The 12,411-nt window shown below is 55.2% G+C and overlaps 3 protein-coding genes across 3 annotated transcripts; all 3 read right to left on the bottom strand.

Moving 5' to 3' along the window:
* Positions 1-1,916: 1,916 nt before the first annotated feature.
* On the bottom strand, positions 1,917-3,961 carry CTRL (chymotrypsin-like). The gene is made up of 7 exons (XM_006878677.1): positions 3,901-3,961; positions 3,203-3,306; positions 3,047-3,126; positions 2,698-2,779; positions 2,377-2,557; positions 2,158-2,291; positions 1,917-2,078 (listed from the first exon to the last, which is right to left on the bottom strand). Exons 1-7 carry the CDS (start codon positions 3,950-3,952, stop codon positions 1,917-1,919), a joined length of 795 nt encoding a protein of 264 aa, XP_006878739.1. The 5' UTR covers positions 3,953-3,961.
* Positions 3,962-5,783: 1,822 nt separating this feature from the next.
* PSMB10 (proteasome (prosome, macropain) subunit, beta type, 10) lies at positions 5,784-7,954 on the bottom strand. The gene is made up of 8 exons (XM_006878676.1): positions 7,899-7,954; positions 7,599-7,686; positions 7,418-7,515; positions 7,171-7,311; positions 6,865-6,980; positions 6,682-6,740; positions 5,967-6,118; positions 5,784-5,880 (listed from the first exon to the last, which is right to left on the bottom strand). Exons 1-8 carry the CDS (start codon positions 7,952-7,954, stop codon positions 5,784-5,786), a joined length of 807 nt encoding a protein of 268 aa, XP_006878738.1.
* Positions 7,955-9,355: 1,401 nt separating this feature from the next.
* Positions 9,356-12,358, bottom strand: LCAT (lecithin-cholesterol acyltransferase). Its single transcript, XM_006878675.1, has 6 exons — positions 12,207-12,358; positions 11,370-11,526; positions 11,180-11,295; positions 11,009-11,104; positions 10,710-10,934; positions 9,356-9,943 (listed from the first exon to the last, which is right to left on the bottom strand). The coding sequence occupies exons 1-6, from the start codon at positions 12,355-12,357 to the stop codon at positions 9,369-9,371; spliced, it is 1,320 nt and encodes a 439-aa protein (XP_006878737.1). The 5' UTR covers position 12,358; the 3' UTR covers positions 9,356-9,368.
* Positions 12,359-12,411: the final 53 nt, after the last annotated feature.

Here is a 12,411-nt window from a genome sequence, read left to right as displayed (position 1 = left end):
GGAGGAACCTCTCTTGGCACTGAGGCCCCTCTGGTGGGCAAGTGCCCTGGTGGCAAGCTGGGGAAGGAACAGGAGTTGGCTTTCACCCTTCTCTCCTCCTTTGGCTCTTGCCCAGTCAGAGGGGCACACAGTGCTGGTGGAGGGTGCCCAGTAGCCCAGCACTCTTCCACAGTTACTTCTAGAACAACCCTTCCTCTCAGGGCCCTCTTGCTCTTTGGCCTCTTTCATTCCCTAGCATTCTGATCCTTAAGATTGTGCTCCAGTAAGAGGTCTAGCTGGACACAAAGCTTGTTCTCGGGGTCTAATACCACTCTGCCTCCCACCCAAGTTCTTTCTTCCTTCATGGTGTCCCCAGGGACCCTTCCTCACTCCAGGTCTGGTAAGAGCCTTTGGTGGCAGGTAGATCATGGCATGGACCTTGGAACTTTTGGACCATGTGGCCATGCTGGTGGCTTGTAGAGGGTTTGCCTTAGGCCCAGCCCTCTCTCTGATGATGAGTAGGGTCCTGCCCACCTCAGCCTACAGCCTTCAGTGCCTTAGCAGAGCTTATGATCACGTCCCTCTCCCCCTTGGATACCTGTTCTGTTCCCCAGGTGCTTCCTGCTCCACTGTGGAGGACTAAAGGGAGCCCCACTGCTGCTATCTGGGGGTGGAGGTTCCTGAGCCAAGGCAGAAGGTAGGGGCCTCTGGGGGAACCTGCATCAGGATTCCATTGTCTGCCCTCTGCTGTTCCTTCTTCAGCAACTGTGTGAAGGTGCCACCTAGTGTCTGGAATGGGTGTGGGCAGCCTGGGGGTGACCACCTTGCACACCCGTTATCCTCCCCGGAAATTGGGAAGGGAGGAGCTGTTGCATTGGTGAGGGTCTTGGGCTGCTGGATCCTCCCCTTCTGTTGAGCTTTTGCACAGCTCCTCCCTGGAACTTAGCCATACTGTGTGACCTGCCTCTGAACCCCGAGTGCCCTTGGGCACTGGCCTCTCAGCTGGTCCTGCCCGTCCAGCCTGCTCCCTCTCTCTTTCACAGCATTAACCTTGGGTTCTGAGCCCCACTGAGTCTCAGCTGGAGATGGCCCCATCGGGAGGTGGGTGGGCCTGTGTGGCTGCTTTTCCAGAGGACTGAGCCAGAACAATCCCCGAGCCCCTTCTCCACAGCTGCTTCTCGGGGTGGGAAGGGTCAGGGCCCAGCTTTGGCCTTAGCTGGACTGCAGGGCCCCTGCCAGCAGGGGGAGTTTGGTTCCTACTCAGCTCCTGCCAGTGGACAGTCTTGGGCCCTGCTGCCATTTTCTGCATGTGTCCCCTCCCGTGGGAATCCAAGCCAAAGAGACCAACCACTCTGTGCCAACCAAGTTGACTGTGCCTTATACACCCACCTTCGTCCGCCAGTGCTCCGGGGCAGGAGCAGGAGCAGTGGAGAGCGTAAACGCCAGGGCCTCCCATCTCCCTCCAGTGCCTTCGGGGCCTGAAACCCTGGGGATTTAATTCCTGTTGGGCCCAGCTTAGACCTGGTCCTGAGGGTAGGACTGAGGGATTTGGAGACATGATTGACCACCAACTGGGCCCTCATGCCACAGACCATGGATGGAAAATGTGCACTTATTTATTTTGTGTACTCATTTTGTAAATGTATTAACTGTACTCAATAAACAGGCTGCCCTCTGCAGGGAAGGCTGCCCCTTCGTTCCGCGACTCTTGGCTCTGTGCTGTAGGAAGAGGGGGGCAGTGGCCCCAGGGTGGGCTTGGTGAGTCCAGAAAGAGCCTAACTCCTCACATCTGCTGTGCCAGAAGACACAGTTCAGGTGGGGACTGGGACACTGCCCACCCCAGGAGCCTCTGGTTCCCCTTAAACCATGAAGACAAACGAGAATTCACTGAATGGAGCCTGAGGTCTTTAATTGAGATGGGAGAGGGGCTTGTAGGCTTAGTTGTAGGCTATGACCTGGTTGATCCAGCTGCTGAACTTGCTGACCCGAGTGTACATGGCAGGGGCACGCACATTGCAGTCAGATGTACCCCAAGAGACAATGCCGATGAGCACCCACGTGCTCCCCTTTTGACAGACAAGGGGGCCTCCAGAGTCACCCTGAAAGGAAAGGGGAGTGGAAAAGTCAGCATGGAGGGGTGTCACGGGACCATGCACAGGACGTGGTGCCAGGACTTACCTGGCATGAGGAGGAACCAGAACCCCCTGCGCAGATCATGGCGTCAGTGATACGGGAGCCCCAGTACTGCTGGCACTGGCTCACAGTGACCAGCGGCAGGACCACCTGCTGCAGGCGTGCTGGCGTCACGTTACCTGTGGAAACGGGGTGCTTAGGCCAGCCCAGGATGTCCTGTCCCCACCCTGACCCTCCTGCTGGCTCTTTGGCTCTCATTCCTACCCACACCACTGATGCGACCCCAGCCGGTGGTGACACACGTGAGGCCTGCAGGCAGCACCTCTGAGGGCGAAGCCAGGCAGACAGGTGAGATACGTGCTGTGTACTGGACTGGAGAGGCGAGCTTCAGCAGGGTCACGTCGTTGTTCATGGTCATGGAGTTCCAGCTAGGGTGCGTGATGGCCTGCAAACCAGAAAGGGCAGGAGGGGGACAGGCGGTTGGGGTTGGTGCTTAGGGGGTCCAGGAAACGGTATGCCGGTTCCCAAAGCCCACCCACCCGCACTGCCCACCTCTCTTCCCACCTGGGCGGCCTGTGCACTCACCCTCGAGATGGGCACAACCTGTATAGGCTCAGCACTGGATGACCGGTCGTACTCGCCCAGGACGACAAAATGGCGGCCAGGGCTGCAGAGGGAAGGAAACTGAGGTAACCACAGCAGGGGTGGGAGGTGTGGGGGTAACGACAGCAGGGGTGGGAAAGGTGGTGTGGTGGGGGGAACCACAGCAGGGGTGGGAGGAGGTGCTGGGGAAACCGTAACAGGGTGGGAGCAACCACAAGGAAATGGGAGGAGGTATGGGGGTAACCACAGTGGGGGTGTGAGGGGGTATGTGTGGGTAACCACAGCAGGGGTGGGAGGAGATGGGGCTGGCCAGTGGAATGGAAGTCCTCACCTGACATTGCAGTGGGCGGCGGTGACTACCCACGATTGGCTAATGAGGGACCCACCACAGAAGTGGAAGCCACTGCTGTCCTGGAGTCAAGGGTTAGAGGTTGCTGTCAAGGCACAAAGCCCCTGGGACCCTTTCCCAGCCCCAGCGAGCACACACCTGCAGAGACACCTGCCAGGGCCAGGATCCAGACACTGCGTTCTCCCCATTGACGATCCGCTGACTGAAGCTCAGTGCTGGTCTGATGGCAGGAACTCCACAGCCTGGCCATTGGGCTAGTCAGGAGCTGCCTTTCACACGTCACGCCCCCTCTACCCCCACTCTGGGTGCTTCCAGGCTCTTCTCCCCTCAGAGAGGCCAAGTTTATGACTGCCCTTTCTCTGAGAGCTCATAGTTGCCTCACTGATCTTCATCTAACCAGCTCTTAAGTTCCACTTGCTTCTACTCTTCTCTCCAGCTTACTCCACTGTCCCCCTCCCCATTCTTCTGTAACTCTCAAGTTCAGGCCACTCCCCCCACAACTCCTCCATGTCTGGAAATCATATCTTTAGCCTCCTTGCTCTCTTCAGGTCTAAAAATCCACGTTTTTGTGTAGCCCAAGGACATGTCCTAAACTGTATGTTTTATGTCCCAACTTTCCAGACCTCCCTTGACCTGCAGGTCCCCAGTCCCTGGCCCAAGCGTCTGTCCTCTCTAGTTCTAGACATTCTTGGTTCCCTGTCTTGAACCTCCTTTCTCCTTTGCCTAGGACATTCCTGGCTATTCTGCCCACCTGTTCCCCTCCCATTCAGCCTGGCTATCATCCCTGGGTCTCTGTTGGGACCCTGTTCATTCAGAGACGGCCCAAACCCACTTACCCCAAGAGGCGCCAAGGAGGACCAGGCTAAGGGTCAATCTGAGGAGCAGCATTGTGGCAGGTGTGAGGTCAAGACCTGGGGCTGGTTATTTATGGGGCTCCCTGTCCTTGGGATAAAGGCCTTGGCCTAAGGCCAGACCTGTGTGGGCTCAGCCCCCTCTGATGCTCCAGTCAAGGACCTCCTTAGTCAAGGTCTCCCAATTCTGTGCGCAAAGAGGTCCAGTCTTATCAGACAGAACACAGGTGTAAGGCTCTCATCTCCACCCCACAGGACCTAGCCTCTGATTGGCCCCTGGAATTACTTCATATCCCAAGGTTGATTTCTAGGCACCAAGGACAAATGCTCTGCATTAGATCTATGTGATAATCTGGTGGCTGAATTTAAGGGAGGGGTCTCCCCCAGGACTATTAGGGGCTCTAGAGCAAGCTCAGAGAAGCTTGTTTGGCACCCAGGGGTGTTCTTGACTGGTGGGAGGAGTATCCAGCTGTGGCCAACTCTGTTGTGGAAAGGTTAGGGCCATGTGGCCAGGAGGAAGGTTCTAGCAGGTTGTGAATCAGCATCGCAGTTAATCCCTCACACAGGTTTGCTCAGAGAGATGGAACCCGCACAGGCAAAGCCACATTTTTAATGACAGGATGATGCTTCTGAGGTGGCTGTTGTGTAAAAGGGTAAGATGTGAGCTCTCAGCAACTGGCAGACTCACTTGAACTAAAGTGATTGAAAGAGTGACTGCTACCAAATCTGTGACCACTTCCAAGCCTTCCCTTGAGTAACCCACTCACTTCTAAACCCTTCCTGCCCCTGAGTTCCAGGCTGAGCTTGAGAGCAAGAGAAGACACCCCTATGTGGAAAATTGTAATGATTAAGTTGCCTGGCCTCCTTCCAGGAGGAGGAGGGCTTTGACTGATTCAAGAACCTATCAGTCAAAAAATAAGAATGCATTGATGTGTGATAAAACACTATGCCAAATTTGTGGTAGATCTGAGGGTGTTCAGTGTACAATTATCTCACCTTTTCTATTTAAATTTTTCCATAAAATATTGGGGTGGAAGGCAGGGAGCCACAAGCAGAGGCCCAGGGATGTCCAGCCTGGAGTTGACGCTCTCCAGAATTTGGTCAACTGTAACAGTTTCAGAGGCCCAGGGCTCAGCCGTCTCTCTAAAGGCAAGGTGCTCTGGTCCCAGGGGACTAGAAGGTTCCAGGTTCCACTTTGGCAGTGGGTACTCAGTATTTTTTCTTGGTTAAATGAGTGTTTCTCCCCATTTGAGCCATGTAGCCCACCAATTCTTAGCCATTCTAGAAAAGTCAATCCTCCTGCCCTATGCAGCTTAATGTTTAAGTTCCACTTAGTGTAAGCAGCTCTGGTGTGCCTGTGATCTGCAGCATGTAGTAGGTAAGGATGAGCATTCTGTGAGAACTTGCCCCTGGAGCCAAGGAGCACTTGTCTAATATCACTTTTAACCTACAGTGGGGTCTGTAGATGGTTTGCGTGAGGGGTGTCGTCTCCCTTATCCTGGGCCAAGGCTCTAGATAGGAACCACACATGGAGTCTTCTTGAGGTTTACAATAGCACCCAATATGTTAGCAAATCAAGGTAGGTTCTGTGATGTGGTCAGAGGCAACAAATGTGAGCTTTTCACCTTGACCCCTCAGTGCTTGCCAGGCCTGAGTTCTGGAGGGCTGTGTACGTGAGGTGATGGAGAACAGCACTTTTGGGCCAGGTGATGGAGTAGCAGAAAGGAGTTGTTAGTCCGAGGATACCCTAGCCAAGGGGCCCTGGCTACCCACTCCTCTCTACTGGAAAACAACACAGTTTTCTGTTTAAGTGTTTGCCTTTTCCAGTTTTATTCCTTCTTGTCTTAAGCTCTAAGCCTCTGCTTACTTCACTCCACCTCCATGGCCTGCACGGTTTCCTCCAGCAGCTCCAAGGTTTGGGTCAGGACAGGTGTGGTCCCAGAGGCAAAGCGGTACTGACCTGGTCTGGAGGGAGGGGACCAGCCTCAGCAGTGGCCCATCATGTCCTCTCCTTGCAGGCCCCCTGCCCCATCCTCCTGGGTCCCACATACCTCTTGATGGGCTCTGTGGGTGAGCTCAGTGTCCGCAGCAGCTTGGCACCAGCCCCAGTGATTACACATGCATCCACATTGCCCCCAGAGCCCAGGTCACCCAGGATCCCAGCGGTGATGGCTTCCACCAGCAGCCCCTGTGCATCCTCCAGCTGTGGCAAAGAGTGTGTGAAGTCTGATGTTCCCTTTTGGTGTCACCATCAGGCCACAGCCTGAGGACTATGGTAATCCTTAAACTTGGAATAGTCATTGCATCCCCAGTCATCTTTCCCTTTACACCACTCCCCTGCCTGCCTTTTCCACAGACCCCAGGTTCCCTCTGCCCACTGACACCTCTACAAATTTTTCAGAGTACTCTATGTGCTTGTTGTTTTGCTACCACCAGCAAGTCTCCATTCAGTCTTGCTCTCAACTCCTGAGTTTCCTTCCCTAGGCTTAGCAACCTCCTCTGTGACTTCCCACCCAAACAAAATCCACATTCCAGATTTGGTACAGGGGTAATGGCCAGTTGCCTCCAGATAATCAAGTCTTCGCACTGGACAGCCATATATCCGGACCACCGGGGTTTTCCTTTCCACCCCAGCTCCTCACGCCCCTCAGTCGTCACCTCCAAGGAACCTTCCCCAAATCCCTGACAGGGTGAAAGTCTGTGTCTCCTCAGCTCCCAGGTGCACTTTCCACCAGTGACTACATGGTGGAGAGACAGGTCGCTCACCGTCATGTTAGGTTGGAACCGGTCCTCCAGCATTGCCATGGCTGCATCCTGGCCAGAGCCTGCAGGCAAAAGAGACAGCTGAGGTCAGCTGTGGCTGCCCCATTGAGGGATGGGGACGGGAAAGTTGCAACCATGAGGCATGGTCGCAGGGATGAGGATCTAGGAAAAGAGAGAGTCGCCCACCCAAGGCTGCGAAGGGCAGACGACTGTACGAGCCATGGGGATACACGCTGTAGAGCTGCGGTCCTAGGACGTCGACGCCGCCCACGATCAAAGACGCTCCCACGTGACCGCGAAACCTGCCAGCAGGGTGGACATACCACCCGGTCTATCAAGATTCAGACCTGGGCGCCACACCACTGACACTATTCCTTCCCGTCTCCTAAGCCAGCCCCTTCCGGCCGCTCGGCCTCTCACTAGTCCCACTTCCTCTTAGTCCCGCCCTCCCATCCGTGGCCACGCCTGCTGCTTTTAGTCTCCGCCCAGCACCGGAAGAGAGTCTGGCGTAGAATGCGAGTGACTGTGTTTACGCGGGGCTCGCGGCCGGTGGACAGCGCTTGTAGCTCCATCTTGGACGCCGCCATCCGTGTCATCATCTCGGTGTCAGCGGCCACTCCAGCCCCACAGCAACTGAGGGCGAAGGGAGGGGAGGGAAGATGTGGGCTAAGCCGCAGCGGGCTGGGGAGGCGTGCAGACGAGGTGCAGGCGCGGGCTATCGGGCCTGGGAGGTGCTCACTAGATTTTAGGGGCGATGTAGTGGATCTTCTCACAGTTCTTGTCTGCCACCACAGAGTCATTAGTGGCCCGCGTGTCCGCGCCTAGGATGACGCCGTCCTAGGAAGATTGAAAGGACGTTGATTCAGAACCCACTAGTTCCCACTGTCGGTCGCTCGGTGTTCCCCCCAACTCCCGCTCACCCTGAAAATGAGACCCGCGATGGTAGTTCCAGTCTTGCGTGCCTGAGGGACCCGAAGCTCTGGGAGGACCCGTTCCAAGGATGCATTTCTGGAAAGGGATGTTGGTACAGGCTTAATTTCTGGGATCCTCCAACCCTATAACTCGATTTTGGACTCTTCTCTTCCTTGGCTAAGCCTGGGAACATGAGCCATTCGCACCACGTTTCTCACCACCACAACTACCAGAAGCAAAAATCCAGGGATCCCCACCCTCGTGGCAGAGATCAGTGGCACGGGATCAACCCCTTCCCAGATGCACACCTGTGGCAGTTTTCAAAGGAGAAACCTCCCCGGGGCTCCAACGTTGGCTTCAGCATATCAGGGCAGGCTGGAAGGTCCAGGGACCAGGCCTGATGAGCCAAGTGAGCAGAGCAAGCAGCGGTGGGAGGCCTTCCTCAGCGAAGGGCAGCTCATTTATGCTTCTGCTTTCGCTTTTGCCTTTACTTGAAGGATTTCGGTCCCTTGGGGCATTGTCTTTCACTTTCACCTTCATCTGGTTATAGGCAGCTAGAAGAGGGAGGTGCCTCTTGCACCCTGAGCTCTCTGATCAGACGGTAAACTCCTGCCAATCTGGCTGAGATTGTGGTCAGTTCTCCCTGCAAAGATGCCAGTCTCCCAAAAACACCATGCAAGACTGACATTCCTTCCATCCCTTGTCACTACCCTTCTAACTCCTGTCCCCTTACTTGCTTGCCTCCTTGAGACCTCAATCCTGAGCCATGTTGGACCTTGATCTTTGTGTCTTAGGGGGAGCACCCTGACTGGCTGGCCATGCAGTGGTCTTGTGGCACACACACCTCTACCCACTGCCAAGCCTTGTAACCTCATCTCCCAAACGAACACCTATCTGGGCACATCTTTTTCCTTACTACCTTCATCTCAGCTCTCGTCCTCTCATCTCAGCACTGCACTGGTCTCTTCCCTGTATTTCCACACAGGCTGACTGAACCCTATCCCTGGTCAAAACCCTTTTGCAGCTGCACCCTGTTCTTCTGTTCAAGCCCAAATACTTAGTGGCCCATGCTCATCAGATTTCTTGCTGCTTCTTGCTCTTGTAATTTGCTCACAAACACTTAGCTCCATTTAATGAACTGATATGATTAATGGCTATCACCTCACTACCACCACCAGATGCTAAACTCTTTGTGTGTATCGTCAAATTGGATCTGACTTGTAAAGGAGGAGATTGTCCCTCTTCTAGCAGAGCATCTGGTGGACTTGAATTGCTCATCTCTGGTTGTAGTGCAGCTTCTTGCCACTAGGCCACCAAAGCTTGCCCAGATGCTAAACTCTTGTGCCTGTTACCCACATAGCTGGTACTCAAGGTCCTGTACAGAGGTGGGCTCTTGCTTTCTCTTTTGATTGCCAGGAATAGGGGAGATGGGGACATGTAACCTTTGTAGACCCTTCATTTTGCATGCCTCCATCTCACAGTTGTGTACAGCTGGATCCAGTCCCCATACCTGGTAGAGGGGCGTAGACACAAGACAGGCTTCTCATCTGGAGACTGAGAAGCTGAACACCTTTTTCCTCCCAGAGGTTTCCTATAACCAAACTTTCTTTACTCTCCGCTTTAATGTCTTTCTCTCAGTACCACTTTTATAGGGCCCAGCTTGTCCCATGCACCACAAAGTTTCTGGCTTCGGAGGAATGAATCCTGGTATGTGGACCATAGTGCTTCCCCCTTAACCCACAACACAGACCTCTGGGCTCAGAGCAGCAAAAGAAAGTTTATTCAGGGGATAAAGTCCCTGGGCTGGCAGACACGGGAACAGGGGCACTACTACGGTAGGCACCCTGCAGGATTGCATTGATGTGCTTCAGTGTCTGGTTGCTGAAGACCATGTTGAGGTGCTGCGTCCCAGGTAGGGGCAGCACGTGCACAGGCTGTGACTGACGGCCCTTCCATTGGGCACAGAGCTCCATACTGCGTGTGGCCACCGTGTCATCGCCATCCTCATAGAGCACAGCCACAGGGTCCGTGTAAGGGAAGCCGTGGTCGTAAATGTAAGTGCGGGGTGTAGGCAGGCCCATGCCAAAGAGACAGTAGACTTCCACCCCCGGAGCTGGGAGCCCTGCCAGCAGGTCTCGTGACTGTAACCACATGTACCAGCCATCCTCAAAGTGCATGTCTGAAAAGAAGCGCTGGAAATCCCGGCCCGTGTAGTTGAAGGTGGGTGTGGAAATGAAGATGTGATCCTCAGGCCACGCGAGGCGGGAGGGAAACATCCAGGGAGAGGTGGTTGTCATGCGCTGCTTCTCTTTCAGCTTGATACTGGACATGATCGGGATGCCCTGGTTGTCACCTGTGGATAAAGGAGCAAGCAGTGTGGAAAGCCAGTCAAGGCCCAGGCTCAGCTCGATGTGGAATTTTATTACTGCCAAATACAGATACTGGCTCGAGGGAAGGCATGGCATTCAGGAGGTGCTCAAAGTGTGCTTATTACATGAAAAGTCCCAATGACAATTCTGTGGGGTCTCGGAAGGGAGGCACGGCAGCATCTTCGGGATGCAGATGATTGGGTGCTGACTCTTCCCTCAGTCAAGTGTCTGTTGTGCTCTGGGGTTTGTGGTGCTTGGGGCAAGGGTTGTCAGAGAAGGAAGAAGTGAGGCTGTCTGGCATTGGTTAGTGTGACTGATACATGGTCTGTTTAGCCCACTAGTCAGTGAGCTGAATCTAGTTGCCCAGCAAGTAGCAGTGATATCAGTGCTGGGTCCCTGGTCTCAGTCTCAGGGAAAGACAGGAAGGAGTCCTATGGCCTTGCCCTCAGAGAGGGACCCCTGGGCAGGGGGGCTCTTGAGAGCGGTAGATAGTTGGAAGCTGAGGAGGTGGAGCTTTGGGGCCAAGGTGAACAGAACTTCAGATGGCTGGATCACTTCCTCTGCATTTGTTTATTTCCCATTTGCCATCCCTGTGACTTTGACAGAAGCCATCCTAGTGATCCAGGCTAGGCTTACTGCTCTTGGGGACCCATGGGGGGAAAACATTTCCAGAGGCCAGTGAGAGAAGGCAGTGACCAGAAGCAGGAGGGAGGGCAAGCCCAGACTGTGCTATGGGGAAACAGCCCTTACCTGACGCCAGAACCTGCATGGGCTTGATGGATCCACCCCATGGCGCCCCGAGAGAGATGAAGCCATCAATAAATTGGTCTTTCCAAGACTGGGGCTGCTGCAGCAAGAAGTACAGCAAATGCAGGCAGCCAAGGCTGTGGCCGATGAGGAAGACAGGCTTCCTGTAGACATTGTACATCTCTTCTACCAGGCCAGCCAGCTTCTGGTAGTACTCCTCCTGCTGGCCTGCAGGTGGTAGGTGGGGTCAGGGATGGAGGGGAGCCACTGCCCCCACCTGAGCCGGCTATCCAGACACTCACTGGGTTCCAGCCGCCAGTCGTAGGGGGCAGCCCGCACAGTCTCATCCCGCACATAGCCATTGTTGACTAGATTCTGCACCAGCGTATGCATGTAGCCTGTGGGGAAGAACCAGCAGTGTGCACTCCAGGTTGGGCTCCAAGAGCCTGCGCCCTTTCCCCCAGTACACACACCTGCCAGCTTGTTGTTGTCCAAGTATTCAACAGAGTACGTCTTGCCAAAGCCGGGGACACGGATCTGCACACCAGGGGCATTGGACATGTGCCCAGAGGTGCGGTTGTACACAACCCTGGGGGCATCGGGACATTCAGCAGCCAGTAACCAAGGACGAGGCCTGGGCTGGGGTAGAGGGCTAGTACTCGCCTGGTGTTATCGATCCAGCAGTCCACCCCCAGGGGCAGGAACATGTTGAGGTCCAGCCAGACGGTGAAGAAGTCCTCTGTCTTGCGGTAGCACATCCAGTTCACCACCTTTGGTTTGTCCAGTTTGGCTTCTAGCTGATTCCCCAGGCAGCCAGGCACTGCAGGCACCGGCCCTCACTCTGGACCCCTTAGATCCCCATGGCCCCAACCCAGTATCGCCCCAACATTGCAGTCACCAGCCCTACACTGCATTGGTCTCCCTTACCATCAAACCCCAGGCACTTAGGAGATGGATCCTCTCTCTGATCACTCCCCTCCACCAGTCCACCCCCAGTAACCCAGAACCCAGGTTCCCCTCAAGCATAGAAGGTGCAGGGACCAAGGCCACTGACCCTTGCAAAGCAAACATCCCGCCAGGCTCTTATTATTGCCAAAGTCCAAGGTGAGAACAAAGAGGCATGAGGGGTTGGGGGCTGGGGTGTGGGTAAGGGTCTGGGCTTAATGGGGCTCTCCTGCCATGGACTGGGCATCTTATTCTGGATGGGGTTTGGGGCTGAGGAGGGAGTGGTGGCATGGGCTGGGGGCCTGGTATGGCTGCAGTGCCCAGAGCATGTAATGTTTGGTTAAGCATTCAGGCATCCCCCAACCCCTGGACAGGACAAAAGAAGAGGAGGAGGAGGAGGAACATTCTCTAGAAGACCAACCTTTGGCCCCTGGGGACACCCGGTCAGGTATTAGGGCTAATGCAGGGGCAAGAGAGCCCCTGGTTTGCCACAGGAAGCTGGGTCCAGGCATCCCAAGGTCTAGCCTGGTGCTTCGGGGCCTAGTGGGGGCTTACCGAGGATGACAGGCCGTGTGTGGTTACTGAGCTCAGCCTTGGGCGTGGTGTGCGGGGGGAAGAGCACATTGAAGAGCCAGAAGGGTGTGGCAGGAGGGAGCAGCAGCCCCAGCAGCAGCACCCACTGCCATGGGGAGCCGGGCGGCCCCATTCCAGCCTACTGCCCACTGCAGCAGACCTGGGCCAGCCTTATCTGGCGAGCAGT

Source organism: Elephantulus edwardii, unplaced genomic scaffold (genome assembly GCF_000299155.1).
Source record: "Elephantulus edwardii isolate Elephantulus edwardi_28Jun2011 unplaced genomic scaffold, EleEdw1.0 scaffold00001, whole genome shotgun sequence".
Lineage (NCBI taxonomy): Eukaryota > Metazoa > Chordata > Mammalia > Macroscelidea > Macroscelididae > Elephantulus > Elephantulus edwardii.
Note: the sequence above shows the minus strand (reverse complement) of the source record. Positions and strands in the feature narration are given on the sequence as shown.